Source organism: Siniperca chuatsi, linkage group LG7 (assembly GCF_020085105.1).
Source record: "Siniperca chuatsi isolate FFG_IHB_CAS linkage group LG7, ASM2008510v1, whole genome shotgun sequence".
Classification (NCBI taxonomy): Eukaryota; Metazoa; Chordata; class Actinopteri; order Centrarchiformes; family Sinipercidae; genus Siniperca; species Siniperca chuatsi.
This window is the reverse complement of record NC_058048.1, coordinates 10,786,785-10,814,405: the sequence shown is the minus strand read 5'-3', so window position 1 is coordinate 10,814,405 and position 27,621 is coordinate 10,786,785. Positions and strand designations below refer to the sequence as shown.

Sequence of the window (27,621 nt, the reverse complement as noted above, 5' to 3'; positions counted from 1 at the left end):
ATTCTACTGACAAGTGTTTCTATTAATTTGTCCACCCCATTTATTTCAATGAGGGTAGGCTAAATAACAAACACCTTTGTTTGAAAGACAGGTGTTTAGAAGACGGAGGGTCGAACGAAACAACACAGTTGAGTTGTAGGGCTGCAACAAAATTATTTTCATTATCGATTAATCATATTCTTTCAGAATAATAGTTTGTTTTGTCTATAAAATGTGAAAGAAATACACAGCCCAAAACTCAGAGATTAGTCAATTATCAAAATAGTTGGCAGTTTATTTTCTGCTGATTGACTAAGTGCTTCAGCTCACACTGAAGCACTATGTGAAGTGTAGGATTCAGCGAGTCCCCCAACTCTATGGAAGTGCATTACTAAATCGCTTGATTTAATGAATGAAATAAAAAAAATTGAGAAAATAAATTGTAAGTATGCAAACTTGTTCAAGTGGTTTATTTACAAAAGAAACACATGGAAGTGACCATTCACAACCATCCATCAACACTATAACTGGGGGAAGAAAAGCAAACATATTGTCAGTCATGTCTATGTTACAAAAATATTGACCTGTTTCATATTTTACAGTATCTACAACACATTTATCACTTAAACATTCCTCGTCTTAACATGCTCCATATTATCAAGATTGTCTTCAATGTGCAATATAAATCACTTTTGATACTTTTCTTCACACCTCAAATTTTTACAACTGTTACCTTTACACACAAAAGCTTCATAACACCAGCTGCTAGATCAGCGGTACAGTTTACGTTCTCCTACATGTGAAGATGCGACACATTCTCAAGGCAGAGCAGAGGCTCACTTTGATTCACTTTGCTCCGCGGTATCAAGTCAATACTCCTCGACGTTTGAACTTCATTCGATTTCACCTTCTGGGCCAGTGAGTTCACATTCTGTGTGTGTGTGTGTGTGTGTGTTTCTATGCCTTTGCCCTCGTGTTGCTTATCCTCAGCAGTGCTTTTGTTTGCATGTATGTACATATTCTGTTTGGACCCTTGGGCTCTGAGGTCAGCAGCAGGCATTTCAAAGAGGCGGTGCAACCACACTTGAGTGGCTGCCGCTCATCTGTGTTGGGGGGGGGACTAGTGAATAATCTGATGCAGGATCTGGTCCGCGGCTGCTCTTGAGTCCAGGGTGGTTCAAGGGTGGAACACAAGCCAAAGAAATCCTTGTCATCCTGGAGAGAGAGCAGGAAGAGGAACACAGACACGCAGTGATTAGTAACGCATCTACCCAGAGCCAGCCAGGGGCCAGCTTAAAACAGGATAGGCTTGTCTACATCAAAGAGCTCGCGGTATCTCTTGTTTCTTTTACCAGCTGCTCTTCATGGACACACACATACACACAGTAATGTCCCAGGCCATATAAAACAATGGTTGCAGGAAAAGTACATGCAACAGTTTGAGAGAAGTTGACAATACAAGGTCTATAGTATTTATTTCATATATTCTCTGTGTTTTCTGGAGTGGGAGAGGCCAAATGTTTTCTTCTTTACAGTTTGCTTTCACATACTTCCCTCTTTGCTTGACACTATAAAGAATCAGAGGATCATTTAGCAGTTTGCTTTGAGGCAACTAATTTCAAATGCCAAGGGAGTGTCTTAACACACCTAGCAAAACATTCATGAGGAAAACTGATTCATATCCAGGGAAGTGATAAGCAAACCAGAGGGGACTCAGCAGAAATATGTCTGCCGTTTTGTGTCTAGAAATTGGAAATCATGCAAAATGAATAATGAATCAAAAATCATATTGATAGGTTTCTGGTCTTTTGCATGAGAGCAATATGTTACCTAACCTTGCTGACTTGATGAGTGCTGTTTGGGAAGAAGTGCATCTGTCACACCGTCACTGTAGCTCTGCCTGGTCCTCTCAGGTGAATTCTCCCTTGACCTGCACCCTTCCTCTTCCTCCTGCTCCTCTTCTTCCACCTCCAGTCTCCCTGCAGGTTCAGCGTTGCACTGAAGCAGCCCCAAACACTCTGCAGGCTCTGAACCCTCTTTGCAGACAGACTCCGGACGTCCTTCCAGCTGCATCGGGGTGCCTTCCACATCCTGGTTTGTATTTCTGGGGAGCGGAATAAAGAAAGCTGTCGTTATTATCAGCAAGGAATCTCTGTTTCACTTTTATGTGAGATGCCTCTGATTGTTCTCAGCACTTCAGAGAGTCTAATTAACCACATTAAACTATGTCTACAGTGCCTTGAATAGCAACAGAAATGGGAATGCTGTTTAGTATTTACCTGCCTACTCTTACCAGGTTTACTGTAGGCGTAGCAAACACTAACTGATGGGGAATGACATTATGGGAAGTTCTTTCATCTTCATTTTATTCACAGTGTATGAACACAAGTGCATTCCTTACTGTATGTGTTTTATTGTATACAGTATAATATCTATGCAGTTGGGACCAGTTGAGCTACAGTAATCATCTTCTATATGTTGAGCCATATGTAATCTGTAACTTATTTACATTGCAATTTTATTTAGTTTGTTGGGTGGTTGATGTTGAGTTTAGCTATTGGCCAGCTGTAAAGGTTCAGTGCAGTCAGCAGAGTGTGGTGCAAACATTGCAGGATTTTATAGTCATTTCCCTCTGGGCTGAAAAATGTTTGCAGTCATGGTGCTGCCAGACAGTTTAGATAGAGGTGTTCAGTAGTAATGTAGTACATGTAATATGGAGTTTATCAACTGCAGCTGTTCAGCCTGAATTAGTGATTATGTTCCTTGTGCTGGTCCTATTCTACCACCCACTATTCTTAAGGGAAGAAAAAAAAAAGATTTTTCAGTCATGTTTTTGTGCCTGTTCATCCTCATGAGCACGCAGTTTCCTCACCCGTCACTGAGGCTCATCTGGGACTGGAAGGGACTGTTTTCCCGGCTGCGGCCCTGACTGCAGCTCTCATCACAGCACAGAGATGGGATCAGGTGGACTGGACCTGAACATCATTCATACACACACACACACATATATATGAAAATTCACCCACCTGCCATCAACTCGTAGTCTAAAAGGTACAATGAGGCCACTCTACAGTATACTACTGAAGTTAGAATACAATACTTTCCTTATAGTCATCAGCTGATTGATGCCAAAACTCAGCTGTAGTATAAAATCTTTTTAGTCTGATGCACAACCTACCACAGGTGTGCCCGGGGCCCAGGTGGCACTGGCAGCAGGGTCTCTGGGGAAAGTCGTGGAGCCAGCGTGGGTCCAGGCAGGACAGCTCTGCTCCACTATAGGGACAATCCTGGGACCTCAGAGAGGCCGCTGAGGAAACATGTTGGAGACAGTCAACCACTGAGATGTACAAAAACCCATGGCCCAGTACAGCAGAGATCTTCTACTGGTACCACTTTTATAATAGTATGGTAACTTTATGAGGGTTTTATAAATTGTCTTTATTAATGGTTAATAAATTGTTTTATAGCTCAGTTACAAGCCATCGAAAAGAACAACTTTTGGGTTGCCAGGTTGTGAAAAATCCCCTTGACTATCTGGACTGATATGACCACTTATCTTCTGGACCAAAATGCATTTATTATCAACATTTTAAGCATTTAGTAATGGCTTACCAGCATTTATAACTATTACTACCAAACAGAAGGGATAAACAACAGCCAAAGAAAATTTTCACAAACTGGCAATATTTGGTGCTATTAATGGCTTATAAGTGATCTGTAAAGCATTAGTAAAAGATGTATTAACCACCGAAGTCCTTTATGAAGGATGCCTTATTAGATGCTGGTAGCCTTTAACCTTTATGGAAAATAGAAAAAATACTTCACTCCTCTTAAGAATAATAACAGAAACCAGTCTGGGATTTGTTTTGTCCTCACAGCTCCAGTTGTGGTGTTTATCTGACTAAACTTACATGCTCTCTTATGTTGGGAAATGCCTCACAACCCTCGGGTCCATGAGGCCGATTAAAATTCCTTTGTATAATTCAAAAAACAACTGTGTTAGTGTTTTGTAGCAGCTTGGGTGAAGGGTGGGGTGCATGTTTGGACTGAGTGAAACTACTGACAGAAATATTTAACTCATGCATTCACCTTATAACACTACAGTGAGAAAAACACATAACTGGTAACGCCTTGGTAACTTCTACCACTTGTTTCAGGCGAGCTTACTAGGGAAACGTGATGTCAATTATTTCTGCCCCGGGACGTTTCACATACTCAAACACTTTTGGCCTCAAGAATGCTACTCATTATACAAGTTCCCACAAATATGCAACATCAGGGTTTAATAAGGCTTAACACTGGAGATCACAACTGACAGATGAACTGGCACTCTGTTTGTGTAGTTAACAAAAGAGCGATGAAATCATGCTCTTACAGCCATATATACACTCCTCTTCATTCACCTTATTAAGGACTTTGTTAAGTGCCAATCATATTTTAAACATACATATATTTAGCTCTTGCACAAGATTGATGCATTAAAAAGTTCAGTATTGTAGCCTGTGTAGTGCACTAGGAAATAAATAGCAACTTCTATACAACAGCCTACTCAGTACATCTCAAAGCACACAAGTGAATAACACATTTGGGATAACTTATCACCATGTATATCTTCTTTGTTTGGTCTTTCTGATCACTGAATACGTTTTGGAATACGTGGTAAAGTTATGTGCTCCTCTTTCTTGGCATCTATTAAACACACCTGTCCTGATTCTGAAAAATCTTTTCCGGAGATGTACTTTTTGGACACAAGAAAATGTGAACAAATGTGTGCAGATGTTGTGACTCACCGCTGGGCTTCTTCTCCAGCAGCTGTCTCTTGCAGTAGATGACACACAGGACCAGCAGGGCCAGCAGCACGGTGGCCAGAGCGCTGCAGATGACTGCGGCCAGGGCCATGTCCCGCGGGCTGGTCACCACCGAGGGCAGCGGCACCAGGTTCACACGCCCGCTGCCTGCAAAGAAGGCGGAGGGAGACAAATGTGAAATACAGCTGAACATCAGGGCGTGAAATATTGACCGATTCTTTGATTGACCACATGACAGTGGACCTACACAGCTTGTTTCAAGGTGATGAGCGGAATTAATATTTGACCAGAGTAAACAACCTAAATGTAGAGAGTTTAAGACACAACTTCTCTCTGATGAATAGCAGTTATGAAAAAGACAGGGGATGAGGACACATGACGAGGAGCAGTTACTTAATATTATCCAACACTCCTCAGCCAATCAGCATCGGGTAACATGAGACAAATTATCCCTTTTTGCCTTGAGCCAGTCATCTCTTTGCTAAAGTCTAATGAAATAACTAGAGGAGTTCAAAGAGAAAATGCCTGTGGTGGATTTACTCTATCTGTCTCTGTCTCATTCCACACAGAAGATGATTTACTGACATTTCTTCCCCCCTGCCCCCAGGCTCCCTCACATGCTAGTCACACAGCCCTGAAATCAAGAGGCAGACATGCTGGTCAGGCTTCTGAAATAGGTTAGATATGAGTCTGTAGGTAACCGAGAGAAAAACAGATTGGACAGACTTGACAGAGTGTTTTTACGCTTTTGTGTGTCTTTGTGTCTGTGGTGGTGAGTTGTGTGCACATGCACTGATTTCATGATGAAGCTGCTGTTAAACAGTTGCCCAAGGGGAAACGTGATGATACTGTTCGCCCTGCTTTCAGGACCCTTCACACACTCACAAACACTTTTGGCCTCAAGAATGCTGTTCATTATACAAGTTCCCACAAATACAGAACATCAGGGTTTAATACGGCTTAACGCTAGATATCACAACATGATGAACTCTTGTTTGAAAAAACTGGCTGCAGCTACATGCAATTATCCTTTCAAGCACTCATCAGAGCTAAAGGCACAGTACGTGATCTAAATGTAAACGAAAGAGTTGTAAAATTCAAAATACAACTGGAACTTTCAATCACTCTCAAACTGAGTGGCATTTAAAAAATAAAAAAAATAAAGGGATAAACACAAAGCAACTATATGCAGTGGAACAAGCTGTAAACATAACATTGATATATTATCACCTCATAAAGTTGGTATGGCGAACGTGTTAGCAGTTGCCTGTTTACATATTCAGCAAACATGGAGCAACATTGTCATTCATTTAGAGTTGTGTGTCTGGCCACCTGATAAATGTAAGTCCAATTTTAACTCTCCTTTTAGCGCTGTTTTTGGTCTCTCCCAGCTCCTGAGGGAAATATCTGGCTCTTTAGCTGCTAAATGCTCTACTATGTTCACCAGTTAGTCGCTGACTTTGCCTGTCTGATGTTTGTTTATCAGAGATTTTTCGCTGAAAACAGCTGCAATCTAGAAACAATTGATGAGAGCAGAGAGAGTGAACCAAAACATTATAGTTGCGGGCCGTAAAAAACAAAACAATGAGCTGAAAGACACCAAAATGTTCTGTAGAGCTAAGGGAAATTACAGCGTTTCCAAGAGAACTGATACTTTTCTGTGGGTTTGTCACTACAAGCGCCATCTTTTACATTAGACAAGGGCATTTAATCCATTGTTAATATAAAAATGTTTACATTAGTGCAGCTTTAAAGGTTTGTTTTCATTGGTAATATTTGTAAACACAGTAAGTAAGTAAATAATTAATGCTTTATTTGTATAGCACTTTTTAAAACACACAGTTACAAAGTGCTTCACACATACACACACACACGGAAAATATATGAATAAATAAATACAGTAAAGATACATTACAATACAAAAACACAGCACAAAACCAAACTGAAACAAACCAAAACCTAAGACATGGATAGAGAGCTATAAAAAGGCCTGCCTAAGTAAAAGGCCTGCATTTTCAAACATAATTACATGACAAACACAAAATGCTGATTCTACATTACGCTGTAGTCTTATACTCTTATGTTTTGTGTGTGAATATAGCTTAAATTTACACAGTCAAAAAATAAATAAATGAAAGGATTGGCCCTTTAACACATAAGTAATAAAATCACAATAATCCGGTGATGCATACTCGGAGGGGGAAAATACCACTCAAATGAATCCCTCACATTCCAGTCGAGGAGACATCACTCAGTGTTGGAGATAAATCACTAGTGTGTCTAATTACTCGACAGTCCCTGATTGGTGACGTGTAATTTGAAATGAAAACAACTACACTTTCTGGCTATGAAGTTTCCAACAAAATCTGGGATTGTATGGATAAGCAACAAGTCTTTTTTTCTGACTACAGGTTGAGACTGAACCATGGCATTAACAAATCCTTCGGCTTTCTGGATTTACTTCTAAACCAGCAGTATGCAGCAGCACGTTACTGATCCTCTGCAGCTGCTAAACAGACAGAAATTGTATACAAAGAAACGGTAGTCTGTGACTTCCCAGACATCCTGTGTGATAACTGAAATATCAGGGAGCAGTGTTACATCAGCCTGTGAGTTGCATGTCCCCCATGACAACCTCAGCTCTCTGGTTTGTAGCTTTAAGAGGGAGTTGGAGAAGACACAGTAGCATGCCTGAATTCTCAAATTGAGTGACATTTCTCTCTGAGGCTATATACATGTAGCTTAACATAATTGTCTCTGATCATTATCAGCAATCAAATATAATTTTCCTGATCAATGTATGCATGATAGAGAGGGTGCGGGTTATTGCAGAGCCAACATTAAAAGTATGCAGGTATGACACCAGTTAACTTGTGGGAGAAACAATTAATTGTGAGAATATGGCAAATATAATGAATAAGTATTTGTTTGAGAAAATCTTTCTTAGCCCAGCTGTTTGCTTTTCAGTACATTAATCATAAAGGGAACTGGTTTCAACCTTTTCACAACCAAGAGCTCTTTGTAATGCAATGTAAACATTACTTTAGCTTTGGGCAGTTTTTTTATTCAGCCAGATAGGGGATAAGGGTATTTTAACATTCCTTCTAAGGGAAAAAAAAAAAGAAAAACTCAAAGCAGTGCTCCAAAACTTAGTTTGACCCAGAGGACACAATAAAGGAGTATTTTGATATAAAAACACTGAGAAGTACATAATGTTAAAAAATACTGCCACATTTAAGTGTCAGATCTTGAAACAGTTATAGAAGCCAACAGTAAGACACAGCTAAAATCATAGCAATTGCTCTAAATCATTAGTAGTTAAAAGGGTTTTTGTATTAAAAAGGCTCTGTGTGCAATTAAGCTGTTTTTATTTGCATTTAATCCTTCTGATCACACTGAACAAAAGTATCACCTGTTGAGACATTAATGAACATTCAAATCACAGTAGAGACTCTATTAAAAATGATAATAAAAATAAAATAATAATATACTCTATATTAAAAATATATTTATTACAAAAAATTATGTGTGGTTTCTCAAAATATGTAATATCATGTTTTATATTCAAAACATTATAATAATCTTCATATACACAGAAACTGTACTGTATTGGTAATTCATAAATGTAAGGTATATCGTGTTTACATTTGGTCTTCATTGTCAAGGTCAAATTCAACTCATCCAAGGTAAGCATCATCTGCGCCACAACACAAAGGCAGCCTGTTATCAGAGGCCCAGCAGCTGCAGCAAACACAGATAAACACTGGTCCATTGAAGAGACCTCACCTGCTGATATTATCTCCACACAAACCAGACCAATAAACCACAGCCTTTCATCAACTCCCTGCCTATTGACTTTATGGAAAGCCACATACTCCAAATAAAAGCAGCACTTCTTTACACCTCAGAAGGATCTTTTGTCAGTACAACCTCTTTTAAGAGGTTGTTTAGGAGAACTAAGAGCAGAACTCTGAATAACAAAAAAGAGAAAGGTAACACTTTACAATACACAAGACTTAGAGTAGTTACTAGGAAACTAATGAGGAACGAATGGGGAACTACCTATTAGTTAATGGTCACTTCTTGAGTAACTCCTAATCAAATGTCATAGAGTAGCTAATCAGAAGTTAATGATTAATTAATTAATTAAGAAATGAATGAGGAATGAATCAGGAACGACTTGATTATTGATTAATCGTTAATAATTACTTCCCTAATAGAGGAATATATAGTAGATAATGATGAATTACTCGAGAACAGGAGCATCATACTGAGTAGTTACTAAGCCCAGTATGATGCACCATTCTACTTGAAGGGGCACAAAAAGGGTAACAATGGACAGGTAATAAGTAATTATTCAGTACTCAGTAACCACTCAGTATGATGCACCACTTTACTTTAGGGGACACAAAAATGTAACTAATGTTTAAGTAATTGGTAATGAATGCGTCTACTCTAAGACATTTGATTAGGAGTTACTCAACAACTGACCATTAACAGTTAGTTCCTCATTCATTCCCTGGTAATTACTCTAAATCTTGTGTACCTTATTGTAAAATGTTACCAAGAGAAAATATTTTTTTCTGACTGCAGTCCTCTTTGGTGTATACAGTTAAAAGCTGTGAAAACAGTATTTTATATTTCATGTAAAGACATTTAGAATGGTTCAACCCTGAATTTATACCAAGAACCTTGGATTGATCACTTTGACTCAATTTTAATGAGAGAAACAATGAAGGGATGACCAAAGTTTGTGTTTGCTTAGCATGACCAAAAACAGAAAAAACTTGAGAAGTGGATCCAGCTGTTTACCAACGAGAACAGCTAGCATAAGGATATTTTCTTGGACAGGATTGTAGCAGCTAATGATGGGAGAGAGTCTCTAAAGCATCTCTAATGGCTGCACGTTATAATGGACTGTAACTGTGAGACATTTAAAGTCTCTGACTCCCTTCCGGAATATATTCTTTATCTAAATATTCATTATGTGATTTAAAATTTGAATTACTATTATTAGAAATTAGCATATTGTAAGTAATATAATGTAATGTGTAAAAGTCATGTTGTTGCTTGATACAGATGTCCTGAATTGCTATAAATTGTTATTAGGTCATGCTATTTCAGACCATTAGCCTGGTGAGTAGCTTAAAGTAGCTATTAAGATTTGGTGTGTCTGGTCAGCTTTACACTAGCTTGTTAGTTTGGCTAACACTATGAACTTCTGAACACATTAAAAAAATGTGTATTCAGTGAATATATAAACAAGGGAGTTAGCTGCTGCCCACTTTTCTCTCGCTTTCAAAGTGTTGATCTATCAGCTTTGATGCCTTTTTGATTTGATGCCATTCCAGACAGAATATGAAATGCATGAGTTTAGTTCAAGGAGATGCGCATCTTATCATCTGTTATTCCCTTGAATTTTTTATGAATCATGAATTCAGTTTCTTCTACCAATTCGAGAGCATCTGTTCTAGATTATCTTCTCCAGATACAAATATATTCTACACAAAAACACTTACACTTTTTTGAACTTTTACTGACTATGACATCATGTATTTCAGGCAGTATTATTAAAAAGGAGGTAAAACAGACAACATATTAAATCATCATTTTGCATTCTTTTAAAATCAAACTGGATGTGTCTGCTGCAATTATTTAAAAAAGCCATGGTGTTGTGTTTGTGGTAAAACATTTTACAACCATCACTTCTTGTAATGTGAAAACACCAAACATCATTATTGCTGTGAGGTTGTGGTTTTATAATTGCATGATAACTTGATTAAGACAGCAGTGAGGATAAACTGATCTGCAACCAGCAGAGATAGTCATTCCAGCAGCTGACTTCTGAGTGGCTTTTGAATATTGAAAGGCTCTGGTTTTAATTGCTGGCAGGCAATTGTAGTTAGCAATGTTTCCTGCACCTTGCCAACCTGGTATGTTTTGTGCCATCTGTGGTGAGAACTGATTGCATGAGCCTTTGAAGTTCTACTCTGTGTGTGTGTGTGTGTCTGTCTGCATGCCTGTGTGTGTTAGCATGGTCTAGTCAGCTCTCCGAGATCTACCGTGACAGTGAAAAACACATTAAAGAGGCTGAAGGAATCCATAAAACACAATCTCGTTTTTTACTTGGCTCCAGAAAGCCACTGGGGGAAAGGGAGGAGAAGAAAGGAGGGGTGGTTTAAGATTTACAGTCCACCCCAGACAGCGACTGCCTCCTCTGCACAGCTGCACCATAGCCCCGGGCCAGTGTGGCCTATTAGAATGATCTGCCCTTTAAGTTTTCACCACCCTCCTCAAGATAACACTGGAGGGAGGGAGCAATACTTTCAAACATTTGGAAATGCTCCACTGAGGGTCCCTGTAGGAGCTAACTACCAGCTATGTTCTCAGACACAATGGCCATTTTGTTTCGCAGGCCTCCTCCAGTATCAGGGGAAGCTGCACAGATGGACAAATGAGCAAGGCCGGCGTTCATTACACAAACAATAACGCTGTTTGCAACAATATATTAAACAAAATCTAGACTGAAAATGGAGCTGTCTCCTTTTATTTAACATGGGGGTGCTAACCCTGGCTGGGACTGCTCTGATGCCCATGCTGCCAAAAGTCTCCTCCGAAACAGCTGCAGCCTCCTCTGCCATCATGAAGTCACACTCAATTACCAAAGGTATAAGTTCACTCGCCTGTTGGTTTTATGTGGAAACCTGAAATCATAAGGTTTTACTTAACTACGTATAATGGCCGGAAGACAGACGTTAATTGGATCTGTAGCCTACTGGAATGTGAGCCCTGCTTTGTGAACATACTGTAACACACCTCCTGTCTCCTTTTTGCATAATGGATCTGTACAAAAGGTAATAAATTGTGCTGCTTGAACCTGCACACTCCGTGTGTTTACTCTGGTGCTGAAACAAAACCATGTAGAACAGTGCAGTCACTTTTTAAAATGCTATGGAGACACGTTTTGTCTAGAAATATCAATGGGGGTTTTGTTCAAGGAAGTTTGCTCATTTAATCCAAACGGAGTGCTGAAAATGACATGTTCTGAGCTAATATAATCCAGTGTTGGCAAATCCATTATTATGTTAGTGGTATCCATTTCAGATTTTCAACTGCTCAGCTTGTAAAGCCAAGCGTTTATTTGCACATATAGCATAACTGCTCGGCTCAGTGAGACTTAGTGAATGAACTATGGCTCGCTCCACCCTTTAAAGGCTGTGGTTCTGGTTACTCCAACGACCTTGTGCTGGCATGTTGTGTGTGTACAGGCTTTATTGTGGCACTGCAGCATGAGTTTTGGTTCAAGTAGCATTTGGCTAGGAGTTCAATAGTGTGCTGTAGCTGGTGGTGTTTGCTTTTAGACTATTGTATCCCTGTTGTTTCATCTTAAAACATCACCTATTGTGGGCTGGGATGAATAGCCTGTATTCATGGCAACATTTAACAAAATGCACCACTGATGTTAGGCCAACTGTTAGAAGAGGTAAAAGAAAGGAAAGGTGCTTACAGTGAGGCTCATAAGGAGGTGGAGGGTCCCCACAGGGTATACACTCCATGTCTTGGAAACCACTTAATTTTGTCTTCCTGTAATATCTGTTGAAGACACAAAATTACATGTTTTAACCTTCAAAGCTGTCATGAAAATAGGAGCAGCAAACATGCACAAACTCAGTTTATAGTGTTACATATCAAAGATACTGGTGTGTTGTAATGTGTTTCTCATCTTTGTCAGACTATAATTGTAAAAAATAAATAACTTTATCAATAACAAAACTGTCTGGTGGATATGTGTCTGTCCTCTCACCCCGGCAGACAGTCGCCACACACGGCGTTGCTGGTGGTGGAACAGTTGCCCTTCTGGAAACGGTTGATGAGTCCACAGTCCAGGCAGGGTTTGCACTTCTGCAGGCTCCGGTCCTCTTTGAAGCGACTGCTCCGGCAGGGCACACACTGGGCATCCTCTCCATAACCAAAGCCACATTCCTGGGGGGATTAACGGGAGAAATACACCGGGTAAGAGGTGGGGTCGGTGGTTTGGGGAGATGTACAGCTGGTGAAAAGAGGGCTTGAATGTGGACTACCGGGGGTCTGGAATTAAAGAATGATCTTGGCTCGCGGGATCAGTGGAGAACAATGACATGCCTCTTTTGAGAGTCCATCTTACACAGGCAATAATCTCCCTGACTCTCTCAGTATGAATGAGCGGCGTTCCGCTGCAAGACCCAGAAAGGCCAGGCATTTGAATAATAAAGGCCCTAGGGGACACCCACTGTTGTATTATTGGAAGTTTATTGCTTCGTTTTTGTATGACTCCCTCTCCAAGCAGACTCAGTGAGTGTCCCGTTGATTGAGAGGCCAGCAAGCAAAGGAAACACTTCAGGAAGGGGGCAAGGATTATGGAGAGGTGTATGGAGAAAATAAGATGAATACTCTTTTTGTGTTCAACAATTGAAAGTGCACTTAAAAAGCACAGCTTCCAACTACTGTGTGACTGAACCACCTTTTGAGGATTTGTTCACCTGAACCAAACAAAATCTAAATTATGAAAAGATATTTTTATGAAGAACACTTTTTATTATACTTTATATTAGACTAAAAATATTAGTTTTATACAGCAAATGGCAATGTAGAAACACAGAAGTCTGGCATAGTTAAGAAGCAAAATTAAAAGATTTTTTTGAGAAGAACCCAATTTTAATACTGAATTAACCGCTAATGTGTGAAAATATATGTTATGTCTCTTTCCTAATTGGTTCTCTCATTGGTTTGGTCACGTCCCTAAAAATGATGTTGAAAGACTGGTGACCTCAATGACAAACTGACATTTACATGACAGCTTATATTACTGTACACCACATTGAGGGAAAAGACCCTGCTGGGATGACATCATACATTGATCATTCATTATTAGCTCCATTGCAGCTGCCCTCCTGTTGTCCAGTGTTGCCACACTGCAGTCCAAAGCCAGGCGTACAGACAGGGGATGGGGGGTGCTCATATATCATTAAAGTGAAGGTCAGCTTCAAACAGGGCTTCTCTCTTCTCTTCGTGTTCCATTTCACTGCCCGGGCATGCAGTCCTGCTGGAATGTGGGCACAAGAGTCTCATATGGGGGTTGGGTTTGGGGAAGCAGGCTGGCGAGAAATAAAAAGGGAGGTTAAAGGCACTATGATGGCACTGCAGAGTCAGGACAGAAGATGAGGATTTCAGTCCTTCCAGCCAAACACATGTGAGCCTGACATTGAACTCTTGGGCTAGGCCTGGCCCGAGGTGGACCAGCTAGGGCTGGACTATTGCAGCTGTTGTTATGAACTCTCCATATAAGGCCTTGCTCTCCAGCAGGGGGGAGAGAAAGAGTGAGAAACAGAGAGGGGGTGGCTGATGAGTGATCAAGAGGGGAAAGGCGGAGTAAAGAAGACTTGGCCGCCCACTGTTGCAAGCCAAGATCTTGCCTGTCTGAAGAGAATGAATGAATGAATGTATGAGCCAGGGGAGGCTGGAAAGCTACCACGGCACTGAACCCTAAAACTGGTCCTTAAGAAAGCGCTGTAGGTCCAGCCGCTCCAGGGTACATCACAGTGGTTCTGTGACCCACTTCCACATGAAGGAAGGGTCCCAGAGATGATTGGTCCCCAGCACTGGCACAAGCTCTGCCTGTGGGGCACCACATGGCAGGATGGGGGCTGATGCCACGTAGACACGAACTGGTCAGAGCACTGAAACAAAAAGGAAAATGGAGCCAACTTCTGCCCCTCTGATCCAGGCCGTGCAGATCATCAAGGAGTAATCTCTTTCTTCTTTTATCCCTGCTAACAAAGCTCAACAGAGGTGACACCCTGCACTGACTGAGACTAGTTTAGCAGTTGAAAGAAAGACTATACTGGTAATCTGTGATGTTGAAGTTATTATTATATGAAAAGGTGAGTACACAATATATAAGCCTTTTCCAACACTTAACTGCCATTAAGCAGCCAACAATATCAACAAAATAAACCTCCCTGAAAAGACCATATTTTCAGGGTATGTAGAGGATACAATAATGGCAAAAAAATAACACAAAAACACACACAAACAAACAAACTGAGGCACGTTAACTCTCATACTTCTGCTAGCAGTTGAGGGACAATATTTTTTATCTTGCCATGCAGGTACAACTTCTGATCTTAGATTATGATTCAAATGCCTGAGATAAAACACAGCATTTGGGAAGAAAACTACAAGGGATGTAGTCAAGAAAAAACTGCAAGTCCCTCCATTCCCATATTGTTATTTAAGGTGATTTCACGTCAAAGCCATCCAAAAAAAAGCAGATGCTTAACATCTCATTTCCCTGTCCTATCTCCTGATCTAGTTCGGGTGAATGCCAAGCATAACAGCAGTGTGGAGGGAAGAGGAGCGGCGAGAGAAGGGAAAGCTGGCTGGGACCTGAAGCATGTTCAGACGCAGAGATATTTCTGAGATTAAGAGGGAATCACACAGGGGGCAGCCAGTCATCTGATCCGGTAATGAAACAACGCTGAAAACAATGCATGTTAGTTGAAGCAGTGTTCTGTCTAGGACAAAAACACACTCTTATTCCTTTTGTTTCCCTCTCTCTGTTACACTTTTTGAAGCTTTTTTTATTGCCTGGCTTCTAAAGATACAAGAATAATGCAGTCTGACCCCTCTGCTGCTTATGCACTCTGTGTAACTCCGTCTCTCTCTCTTTAGCCAGTACCATCCAGAAGTCCTTTGCCTTGAAAGTGTGGCTGAAGGAAATGTTACACTCTTGCTACATACTACAAGATGTTGACTAATCAAAGTTGTGTTCCTGCTTTTTTTTTTGCCACTGGCAGTTTTCCAGCATACACTGGAAAGCAATTCACCCCTTCTCCTTCATGCTTGACACAACACAAGAGTCTAAGTAACTTACAATGAATGAAACCTAGAATGAAATATGTCTGAAAAAGAATAGCTGGTTTTAATGGACGTTCCCTCTGTGTGGGTGGTTCTTTTAGCTACAGTTAGTGTGAAGGGGCTAATTGATGTTTGTCAGCCTGCCTAAGAGCGGCTTCCAGAGGCAAACTTCCAGAGCAAACTGGGCCACATTCCTCTGGGATCTCTATGGCAGCTGCATAGAGTGACTCCAAAAGTCTGCTTCCCTCCCAACAGTCTGCCCTGCCTTTCAGAATATGGACAGATTGTCTTGGTTACACAGATCAGAAGTTGTGTCTCTGGGAAACTTTCTCTGCGTGCAGGCCTAGGTCTCCGCTGTGAGCCGGCATCCCGCTACCTTCAGAGAAAGAATGAGGCAGCCAATTATTAACCAGGACCCCAGGGTGACTAGCAGCATTCATGCCTGTTGAGCTGGCAGAGGAACACGAGGACTACTGAAGCGTATTACCAACCACAGAGTACATGTCTGTGTGCACTGAGATTAAAGGCAACTGGGCTTAAATGCATGTGTGCAACAGATGTCAAGGGTGATAGAGTTTTTTTCACCAGTACTCAAAGATGTGGTGGAGTGTAAACCCACCTAAAGTCAGCAGTTTATCAGCCTTTTTATTTGCAGAATACTGTTTACTTAAGGCTGACATTATGTTTTATTTTTTATGATGTAAACATACACCTTTCTATATATATATATATATATATATATAAACTGAAATTAAGTTATAAGAACAAAAATGTCCTTCTGGAGCCATTTCGCTTACAGCTGAGTCCTATCTTGTTTTCTTAGGCCCATCAGTATCTTCTGATTATATAGATAACAAGTATATATCTAGTTTACTAGGTACACCTGGCTCTCTCAAATACAACAGCCCTGCAATAAAGCTCCATTCATGAAGGTTATAATGTTGTTGTTGAAATTGATTTGATTCTAAAGATTTTTTGATACAACTTCATGGTCGTTTCGGGGGCTGTTGAACTGTTTTGTATTATGCTGAGAGGTGTTTCTAAGATTTAGTCGACCATCATTGATATAAATGGGGTGTTATAGTGTTTGTTAGTCTGTGTATTACAGTAAAATTGAAAGACCTGTCAATAAATTCAGGAATAACAACAGGTTCCAATCTGATGTTTTAAATGTTGGTGACAGGTGGTGATTACTCTGTTTTTGTCCTTTTTTTAAATTTATTTTATAAATTGTGCCTTTAAACTTTAAAACAAAGGAAAAAAATCTGCCAGTTGGTTGAGACTGTTTCACTTACCTCCAATATAATTTAACTTGTATTACGAATTTTATACAATCATATCTTTTTTGACTCTACTGCAGCAATCTGGCTTTTACTGCCTTGTACTAACCTTTTTAAATATGAAAAAAAGCATGGGCAGAATTATCAAAATATTTTATGTAAAAATATTTTGCAAAGCTGCATATAATACAAAAAAATACTTAAGATTGAGGTTTTGCAGTGTACCACTATTTACTATTGAATTAATCAACAAAGTAAAAGGGCTTCTTAAAATATTTGTTTGCCACAAAATTATTCAGTGATTATACTTCACTCACCTTTACATCACTGCCTACACTTGCAAAAGTAGGTGCATAGCTGCTGCCAGAGAGGAAAGCCTTTGCTGACACTATAGAGGCCTGTTTGTACAAAGCACACAAAAACCTGTGGCTAAGGTGGTGGAAAAAACTGTATTCCCAGTCGAGAGACCAGCAAGCTTAGGCATGGCTTGCTTCAAACAGTGAAGACAATAAGTTGGACAGGGTGCAATGGGGAAAAACAATGGAAGCCATTCAGCTGCAGAAGGTCAAAAGCATGGGTGTGACTGATTAAAGAAGGGTCGGTGTTCTACAAAAGCTAATAACGGCTTGGCTGTTCTCTGCATGAAAGAGAGGAAGTAATAAATAATGTTGGTTCCCTGGATAAGATACACTTTTCTAAACAGTGATGTCCATTCTTTTTTATGCTCAACAGTTTTACTTTATTTGTGGAGATTTCTTTTCACCACAGGAATAATCCATCCAACTTTTTTTCCAGCTTAAGGAAGCTGATTGAACTGATCCGTTATGGATCCCTTGTGTTACGACACTTTATTTTCCTAAATAAACAAGTGACAATACTTTTTCCTTTTAGCTGCTCTATATGGAAAATGCTCCTGAGAGAACTCAGTACTTCAGACAGATCTTCTCTATTAAAATTAAAGTACATTTGGGTAAGGTGATAAAAAACAGAATAAAACACTTTTGTTCCAACCTTTGATAGCTCCTGTCCTGCATCACACTGCTTGCAGGGTTTACAGTTCCCAAACCGGTCCTTGTACTCCTGTTCTCTGCATTCTCTGGTCTCCTCCTCGGCACTCACAGGAATCTGAGAGGGACAGTCATTTGGTGAAAGTAAGAGATTCCTGCATTTCATCACCACTTTCATCCATAACAAAGAAAGCAGACTGATTTCAGAGCTATGCATCATAATCTCTCTTACAATAGTTTAAGGGGATCAACCCCCACCCTGGACTCTTCTTGAAAACAAGTCTGATACTGTTGGGACGAGATAAGATGAAACTTTAATGAGCCCTGTGGGAAAACTGCATAGTTCCAGCAGTCGAATCTAAGTCAAAAGCAACAATACAGGGATCACCAAAACCGTAGACTAGAACATAGGTAGAGAATACAATCAGGACAGTGCAGTGGATAAAGGTAAAATGATACTCGACATTGTCAGAGTGTTACCAGCAAGGATTTTACAGATCCCACAGTGTGAGCAGTTGCCTGTTTAACACTGGCATGCAGTGCAGTTCAAGTTCATGTGTGCAGTTTGTGCAAAAACTAAGAGTTTGTAGCCTCTGCAGTTCACTTTTGCAGAAATTTTACGTTTTCCCCAGAAGATGGAATTTGCTCAGTTGAAATGTGGCTGAAAGCTTCAGAAAAAGCTAGTGAGTGGACCTTGAGTTAAATATTTTTTGTTGAACTACTATTTCCTGGGTCAAGAATGAACTAAAATAAAACAAGAGTACAATAGAATTGAATTACATGGTGTGTGGGCAGTGTATCTTTCCCTGTAAATGTTTACAAGACTTCAACAGACAGGCAATAATAATAGATTTGGGGTTAATACAAGACTGCGGGCAAATCAAAAACACTAAATTCTCTTGCTTGCTTGTGTTCAAAATGAAAATTTTCATTAAGCACTTACCAGAGTTAAAAATATGACATGCACAGTTAGTAGAAGTGAGAAGGTGAGCATCCAGACCATTTTGATGAGCCACTTGTTGCCTGCAGCTGCAAAAAGGACACAACAATAGAAGAGAGCTTATACACCTTCCAACTTGTCCAAAGAAACCAAATATATCAGGCTGAATTTTGGGGAAATGTGTATAAAATCATCTAAAATATTTCCATTTGATGGAATGGCCCTGTCATAAAAACACTGAGTGTGGGTTTTAATATTCCATTCACTGTAAACATCAACATAGCTCCAATGATGAATTATAACAAACATATACAAAATATATATATGATACTGTCGTACAGTGTGGGATACGCTGACATTTCCAATCTTAAAGCTACAGTAGTTAAAACACTGGATGTTAAGGGGTTAAACACATTTTTTTTAAAAACACCCTTCATCAATAATAAAGCAGGTATAGGTGGTGAAGCACTAATTAAAAAATAACCACAGGCACGTGCTAACTAGCACAGTTAATTGATGCTATTTGATTAAAGTCCCATCAGCAGCTGCGACAGCCCAGCCCTCCGCTTGAAGCTAAGACTGCTTCCATAGCTTTGCATGAGGAAGACTTTATAGTTCTCATAGGATCATTACATAAAAATATCTCAAAAACTTCCCATAATATTGCCACCACGTTACCAACATCCTTAAGTAAAAGCCACTACTATCCATACAATACGTGTAAAGCGACAGAGAGTATCTGTAGCTTACTAACTCGTGACTTTAAAGAAACATTATCGTCAGTTTATGTTATGGTGTCACTGTAATAATACTATATCATACCTATAATACCCATTTAGGGACCAGAGGTTTGTTGTTACTTTATGGCTTGTATTCTGAAATTAACCAAAGGCTTGTTCTGTATCGTTGTTATGCGCATTAACTGTAAATGTCCACAACACATTTAAAAAAAAAAACAAACAAAAAAAACAAGTTCTTCTTACCTGCTAAAACGAGGTCTGTTGATCAAAGTATTGGCTGTTGAAAGTCGAAAGCAGACCGGTGAGAGGTGTGGTGGTGTGTTTCTCGCACCGGTCTGCTCACCACGTCTCAACCCAGCCCAGCCCAGCACAACACAGAGCAGCAGCAGCGGACCGAGGACAAACTCAGCGCACAGATCAAAGGCAGAGAGAGAGAGAGAGAGGGAGAGAGAGAGGGAGAGAGAGAGAGAGAGGGGGCTTTATGGATCTGAAGCGCGTGTATCTGATCTGTGATCAGCCTGACGACATCAAAGACCCGGTCCCACAGAGAGCCTATCACACAGCGCTGACTGAGCTCAGTCCTGCAAAGTATTCACAGCGTGTTTAATAACCTTTCCATTCAGCTGGGTTATTATGAGAGTGGATGTAGCAGTAGGTTGGTTTAACAAATGTCGAAACAGAAGAGGACGACTAGAGTTATTCTCTCTCTCCGTGTGTGTGTGGTTTATTTGATGGGTTTGCTCTTTCATGGCAGTCTGTGTTCTGAAGTTTGAACACCAGCCAAACGGCTCCCAAACTGTGGTCCGGGTGCCTCTAATGGGCCTTCAGAGTGTCCCTGCGGTCCCCACTTAAAAGTTTAATCTCATATTTACCTTAATGACTGGAAGTTAACTCAGTGACAGAATATACAGACCACCGTTCAAGAGTTATGAAGTTTCTGTTCATTTTTTTTTAAATCAACGTGACTCCTTATGACACATAATGCTGGTTTGTAGTCTAATCTGCCTGTCTATTAGGACGCTGTCGACATTAATTTTTTTGGAAAGCTTTCATCTCTAGATGAGCTGCAGATGTCATGACGTCAGTGTGCTGCTCCAGGATTGGCTGACCCTCGGCTGACATGTTAACCCATCTGCTGGGGAAGAGCAGGGTCAATGTCAAGCTACTGATTTTGTCTGCATGGTGGAGGTACGCTGGGAAAAACAGTAGATAGTTCATTCATGTCTACAAATCATTCAGTTAATGTATTGGGACTTCAGTTGTTTAATGCAAATTCCTTTTCTTTTTTTAAACAAAACACAGCATTGGAAACAAACTGAATCCCATTGAGTAAAATGAAGAAAGTAAATGCAAATTGGTCTTGGTTCCTTTCAATCTAAATGTATAAGAAAATCTCACAGTTATTATATTGTTAATGGAGTCAAAGGTTTGTTGATATAAATTAATTAGTGAAGATTGTGCAGCTTCAACTGATTTGACAAAGGCCAGTGTTGACACAAAATGTAGGCTACATGATCATATCCACCTCTGGCAGAAATGTGTGCTATCTGCACACCGGTGTGTCTGAACCAAGGCAAAGACACTGAGGACAAAAGTTCAGCACTGCAGCAAAAGTGGCCAATTACTGTACATGTCTGGACATGTATATCAGTTCCAGGAAATCAGTGTCTCCTTTGCAAATGTAATTAGCTGTTACTTACTTGCCTATTGTGGAATATTAATATTCCAATTGCTTCATGTATCTAATGCAGCATGCAACAGTCTGTTAATATTATTACTTCATAAGTTTAAAATCTGTCATAATACTTTAATCACCTTTATGAGTTTTGTTCTTTTTTAATGAAAGCATACAACAGGTTTCACACTGTAGCAGTCACTATAAAAATGCTCTAATTTCTCCTCTTAATGTTTGCACTGTGTGTATTCATTTCCACTGTGCTGACCTGCATGTCACTGTGACATGAGTCATGAGAGCATTGTACTACAGTCAAAGAGTCTCCCTCATGCTATTGTCTCCATCTACTGGGATGTTGGTGTCATGGTTCATTAGTTGATCTTTATTGCTGCTGAAATGTTGGTGTCCTTTGTGTTTACTGTACTCGTGCTATAAAGTGTCTATTGAACAGTTTTATCATTAAGAACTGTATGGACTGACTAATTATTTCCTCCAACCTGTTCTATTCTGCTCATGGACTGTGCAATCTATGATTTTATTCTATTCCATTCTATTCGTGGACTGTACATTCTGTGATTCTGTTATATTCTATTCTATTCTATTCAATCACTGTACAGTCTGTGACTCTATTCTACTCTACTCATCGACTGCACCGTCTCTGATTCTATTCTGTTCTATTCATAGACTGTACAATCTAGGACTCTATTCTATTCTTTTCCATTCTATTCATGCACTGTACATTCTATGATTCTATTCTCTTCTATAGTATCATATTTTTTGCAAACTTCACACCTATAATGTTCCGTGACAAGTAGACTCTTATTCTGTTCTGTTCTATTCGCCCATCCCATATTTGCTGGTGTGTGGTGTTCCTTTATACAGCAGCTGTCGCTTTAAGAGACCTGGGAGTTAAAGCCTGCAGTATGAAACTGTCCAGAGGTGCTCACGCCCGTTGACTGATATTTCATCTTAAGTCGTATTCCATTCAAACTACCATCTCTGAAGTGTTCGAGTCGGTTACCACGCGATTTATGCATGTATCCATTTAAAGGAACTCGTGCCCTCCGCTGCGGCGCAGAGAACAGGACAGGACAGAGATGCTGCACTGATGCTGCCGCCAGCATGCTGGCTTCCTAATGTGAGTATCTCTCTCTCTCTCTCTCTCTCTCTCTCTCCAATGCGGCATTAAGATGTGAGCTACTGGGGCGTTAGGGCAGTAGTAGGAAATGTATTTTAGTTATAAGGATATTTTAAGATCACAAAACAATGTATCATTTTCTTTATTGGATATAAATGAGTCTTAAGGGAGAATGTCTAATTTAGCCTTGGGCGGCTGAAATCGTAGTACTCTGGTAAGTTTGACGTATTTTTCCACCTGCCATAAGACGCATATTCTTATTGCACTGTGTTCGGAACAGCATAGGACTGCTATAGAGGATTTTCTACAAAGGACGGTGTTTAGTAGATTGAGTGCGTGTCTTTGGGAAACCCAACATTGATGCCACTAAGAGCAGTTTATATTTTAAGGTGCTGGGGAGTCCTTGACTTGAGGTGATGATGTCACATTTCTACGTAATCCTGCTGGTTTGGTAAAAAAAAACACACACTGTACCACACTGACCGATGTTTTCAAAACATTAGAGAGATTTTGCATGGTCTGTGCATCAGATATCAATGTCAGGACAGCCTCTGGATAGTCAGCATCTGAACCAACCCAAATGAAAATAAATGGATGGTGGAATATAGCCTGTTGTCTAATGCAGTGTAAAAGGTTTTAATCTGATAGACCCTGCGCTGATCACCTTTATGGGGATAGGCCCGTACCTCAGCCACTGATTCTCGTCTACAAAGTTGATGTGCGCATCTTGGACTGCAGTGTGCTGGCGTCTGATCCTTTTTGGTGTCCTGACTACAAGTCCCAGAATTCAGCGGCATAAGCCACTCAGGCTAATCAAAGTAATGCAGCTGCAAGTAGTCACTAGTGGGAATATGTTTAAGAAGTACAATTAGCATATTTACAGTAAAATAACACTGGGCACCATGACGAGTAAATAGTAGGGCTATGAGTCTGGAGTGTGCCAGCAGGTTTAATTGTGATCAGTCAACATGAATAAAAGTAGTCTGGTCAATTAATAATTTCATTTAAATGAAGCTTTCAAAACTCAAAGTAAAAAACAATGATAAAAAAGATCATTACGTTTGCCAATGAATAATTGTATTTAGGAATTAATAGGAATTGTTATTTTCAACTAATTTTTTAAACTCTTTTGTACTTTTGTAATGGCTTTAATTTAAAATGTGTAAAATTGTGCTTCCTAAAAATGAAATTACCTGCCAGAGCAGCAAAAGGAATTCAGATTTGCCAATCAGAACAATTTATAAATGTATTAAGCCAGTGTTATAAGCTTGAGAGTTGGTGGAGAACAGATCTGAAAGAAGAGTGAATATTGGACCTATATTCATCATGCGGCTTGGAAGACGACTCCAAATTAATGCTAATGTTGCTCTGTGTCTGCAGGATGTGTAAATAGGCATCTATTTGCCATGTTACATGTTAGCCATACCAACTTCTGTCAGTAATTATATATTCGATAGTATTTTTCTGCCTGGAGTTATTCTGCCCTTAAGTGACCAAAAATCAGTTCACGCAGCTTTAAATTATGTCAGTCAACCTGATACTTTTCAGCACAGAGGCTCATTGTTTGAACAGATGGTTTCAAGCTCATCCAAGCTTTGGAAGCACTCCAACTCAGTCACTCACTTATCATTGTCAATGCAAAATATCAATAGTTTTACTTCCGGAACACTGGGCTGGTAGAATAGCACAGAGTGAGGGCTCTTTTATTCTTCATAGTCTCTGCAGACTGTGTGACTTTAACGTAACAGTTTTATTAATTATTATTAAAATATAGTTATCTAGCTAAAGTATGCAACAGTTAATACTTACAATAATCGTTGTGAGAATACCATACCAAGTAAGCTACTGCGCATAAGCAAAACAAAATATTGTCTCTCACCAGTCTGTTTTAGTGTTACAGAAGTAGCAGAGGCTTATGAAATACGAAATAAGCCTCTCGAAGAAAATTATTATTGAGTAGTCTCGGTGATAGACCTTTGAGGACTCCCAGCGAAAAGGCAAGAAGTAGTTAAGACCTTTGAATCTGCATGACGGGATTTAAGACGACACGGAAGTAACGGGAGTGAAGCCTCTCGCTTCTTCTCCACAGTTTTTGCTCTCACACGCAGTGCAATTCATTATTATTAGAACATCGCCTTTGAAGGAATCGGTATGTTGATGGAGGGAAATAACCATGTCACTTGCTATTGTTGTTGTTATTGTTTGCAGGAACACAGCCTGCCGTGAAATGTATCAGCTTTTCGAGAGGACCGTTAGCGGCGCGCGCTGGACAGATTCAAGTGAGTGGGGTTTGTTGGGATAACGATCCTAAAGAGGCTAACCAAAACACCCGGCACCGGCGATACACGGTTAAAGGAAAGCCTCTTAGCCACAGTCACAACGACCTATTGATTGTATTTGTCTTTATTTATCGTATACATCACCAAACGAGGGTTGGTATATATTTATCACACAGTTATGCAGAACAGACAGGTGTTTTGAGGAAAATAACGGTTTTTTTGTTTTGCGACAGCCGTTTTCCGGGTGGAGTACTCCTGCGCTCAGTGCAGAAGATAGTCCAATGAATGTGTATGAGCTGGGACACAAAACAGCAACGAGATGGCCAACTGTCCAAACCCGTGGTAAGTTTAATGTGTACTGTAAAATATTCCTGGAAACATTGCGAGCATATTGCATGTTAGCAACTGATAGGCCCTCCAGTAACACTCCTTACTGGTTGTTGTGTTCATTTTGTTCACAACTGAACTGACAGACCAAAAAAGAGATAACAGGAATAACAACACTTCCCAGGCTCACTACTGCAATGTGTCAGTCTATATGTATCTTCATACCAGAAGGTCCAACTGGTCCAGTATCGTTTAGTGTGGGCTGAGGAGCTTTTCAACCATCCTGTGCTGGCTGCCACACCCACTCCAGCTCCAGCGAATGCACCAGTCGGCAACATGGGTCCATTGCCCTGCTGCTGAATATTTTGCTTTATTGATGTCAGTGTGTTGACAGCCTAACTTATACGTTTTCCTTTCCTAAGTAAAGCACCCATGTCGCTCCCTTGAATAGCAGCACAGTCCATACTGGAGTTGGTGGTAGCCAAAGTAATGGTCATGGAGGCAGAAGTGATCAGCAACAAAACGAGATAGTAGCCCTACTGATGGGAAACAGCACAATTCTCTGAGGAGCGGCTCAGTCAACATTTATAAAGGTTGTACTTTTTAAAGATAGCATACCACCCTGCAGCATTTCCGGTGCAGTAAGGCATACAAGTTCATGTTCTCAAAATCTAGAGCCTAATACAGATGTCTAAATGGCATTAATGGACCACTAACAGATGGACCTGGTTAGGTGTCCATTCTCATGTTTCCTCCTAACCTAAACCTTGATCAATAATGACTGTAAGCCAAGACTCTCATGTCCTTTAGAGTCCAGATCAAACGTGACAGCTCCTTTTCTCTACATTGACTGATGTAGTCTTGTCAATGCATGAATAATAGAGTGCTCCAAATAATGAGAAAAATGAAGGGTTTCACTCAAAAGTGTTCTGAATCAATTTTGAAAAAAAGTCTTGACTTAATATTGTACATGCACAGATGACTCCATCTGCAGAATTTTAAACATTATATAAGCAAAAGTGTTCAATCATTAGGGTGTCCTGGTAGCCTAGTGGCTAAGACACATACCTTATAACTGCAACAACTCCTGTTCGATTCCAGCTGGGGAACTTTGTTACATTTCATACCCCTCTTTCTCCCTGTGTTTCCTCTCTGTGTATCTACTGTCACTATCATATAAAGGCAAAAATGCAAACATCTTTAGGCTTCAGACTGCTTATAATATTTCTTAAAACAATTCTGTTACTAATTCAAAAGCTCTAACCAGACCCCACACAATTTTCAGTGTATACACAAAGATTTGATCCAAACCTCAAACAAAATTTGTGTCTGTATTTTTTAGGTTGCCATGGGTGACAGTTCGTCATGAGTACATTGGCCTGAAGTCCTACCAGGTCTCTCCCTTCACATCTGTTCAAGATGTCAAACAGTTGCTGTATGAGGAGACAAACCTGCCTGTCAAAGAGCAACAGCTGACTCACAATGGGAGAGTGGTAGGTTTCTTGGTTTGTTATAACAGCAGAGTAAATATACTAACACAAACTAAAATATGCAATTGGAAACTTTTTCAGGAAGGAATTGTTTCCCTATGCACTGGAAAGCTTCAGTCACTAAAGTGCATGATGGTAGATCAAAGACAAAAACTGGAAAGTAGTGTTGTTGTTTTGTCCAAATCAAAGACAAAACACAGAAATCTAGGTTTTGAAATTGGGCATAATTAAGTATATGGTTAAGTAGGGATCCTATCCCAGTCACTGTTGGGTAAATGTTTTACATTGTTGTCATTCTTTGTTGCAAGAAATTAGAGTAGTGCTCATGACACAAGTTTATTACTTTGCCCATGTTCAGTTTGTGTATTGTAAATGTGTTCTTCTTGGCTAACTAAATATTGGAGAACTTGATACGATCATCTTATGTTGTTTGCTTGCTGTTCTGTGGTCCTGTCACATTTTACCAATAACATAACAGAAACACAAAAGAAATAACTGACGTTTTCTTTCTCTGATGGTAGATAATTGCCAGCAGCAGGAAACAAATCTGTTTTAGTGACCCTGTGCCGTAGCTGCAGGACAAATGATGTGATACTGACCTAAACCATTAACAATGCCTTCATTGTTGAGATGCTGTGAGCCAAGTTTCCCTCACAGGTTTAATTTGTTGTTGTTGTGAACAATTAATTGAATCCTTTTAGTTTTGTTATTGATCTTATGACTAGATAGATACACATAGATAGATATGACCATCACCATGCTCATATCTATCTATCTATCTATCTATCTATCTATCTATCTATCTATCTATCTATCTATCTATCTATCTATCTATCTATCTATCTATCTATCTTATCTTATCTTATCTTTACTGCGGGCTTGTGTTGCGTTGTAATGCAGGGGTCCTGAACACATTATCAGCTCGGATGACTGCAGTCAAATAATCTGGCTCATACTGTGGGCAACATGACTAGGCACATCATCATCACAGTGTATTGAACAAAATGCAATAGTGTACTTACTGCATTCTTAGCATATGAAACTAAATAACTCAAGTACAAA

At 39.9% G+C, this 27,621-nt stretch overlaps 2 protein-coding genes across 10 annotated transcripts in view; one reads left to right on the top strand and one right to left on the bottom strand.

The window, feature by feature from the left end:
* Nucleotides 1-434: 434 nt before the first annotated feature.
* Nucleotides 435-20,049, bottom strand: tnfrsf19 (tumor necrosis factor receptor superfamily, member 19). 4 transcript variants are annotated; one of them, XM_044201626.1, is made up of 11 exons: nucleotides 19,894-20,049; nucleotides 18,914-18,999; nucleotides 17,975-18,088; nucleotides 17,281-17,361; nucleotides 12,592-12,770; nucleotides 12,295-12,380; nucleotides 4,770-4,934; nucleotides 3,158-3,286; nucleotides 2,852-2,954; nucleotides 1,810-2,083; nucleotides 435-1,194 (listed from the first exon to the last, which is right to left on the bottom strand). In XM_044201626.1, the coding sequence occupies exons 2-10, from the start codon at nucleotides 18,971-18,973 to the stop codon at nucleotides 1,810-1,812; spliced, it is 1,191 nt and encodes a 396-aa protein (XP_044057561.1). In that variant the 5' UTR covers nucleotides 18,974-18,999; nucleotides 19,894-20,049; the 3' UTR covers nucleotides 435-1,194. The 4 variants fall into 4 exon arrangements, with proteins under 4 accessions (XP_044057561.1, XP_044057559.1, XP_044057563.1 ...); XM_044201624.1 differs by having other exon boundaries at nucleotides 1,815-2,083; nucleotides 19,894-20,047; XM_044201628.1 differs by lacking the exon at nucleotides 17,281-17,361.
* Nucleotides 20,050-20,230: 181 nt separating this feature from the next.
* The window catches only part of sacs (sacsin molecular chaperone), a 28,710-nt gene continuing 21,319 nt past the window's right edge, over nucleotides 20,231-27,621 (top strand). For 2 of the 6 annotated variants that reach the window (XM_044201609.1, XM_044201606.1), the window contains exons 1-4: nucleotides 22,077-22,463; nucleotides 24,672-24,742; nucleotides 24,976-25,084; nucleotides 26,412-26,562. In XM_044201609.1, coding sequence (XP_044057544.1) covers nucleotides 25,062-25,084; nucleotides 26,412-26,562 — 174 coding nt within the window. In that variant the 5' untranslated portion in view covers nucleotides 22,077-22,463; nucleotides 24,672-24,742; nucleotides 24,976-25,061. Of the gene's footprint in view, nucleotides 22,464-22,527; nucleotides 22,678-22,895; nucleotides 22,915-24,671; nucleotides 24,743-24,975; nucleotides 25,085-26,411; nucleotides 26,563-27,621 lie in introns of those variants that run through there. The other 4 variants (XM_044201612.1, XM_044201607.1, XM_044201608.1 and 1 more) reach the window with 4 other exon arrangements.

What these genes read in the sequence shown, in the direction of transcription:
- tnfrsf19 (XM_044201626.1), bottom strand. Translation starts at nt 18,973, where the DNA reads ATGGTCTGGATGCTCACCTTCTCACTTCTACTAACTGTGCATGTCATA. An exon ending in ATGTCATATTTTTAACTCTG is followed by an intron (nt 18,089 to 18,913) that starts GTAAGTGCTTAA and finishes TGTCCCTCTCAG; the next exon opens with ATTCCTGTGAGTGCCGAGGA. An exon ending in GCTGGAGAAGAAGCCCAGCG is followed by an intron (nt 3,287 to 4,769) that starts GTGAGTCACAAC and finishes ATGTTTCCTCAG; the next exon opens with CGGCCTCTCTGAGGTCCCAG.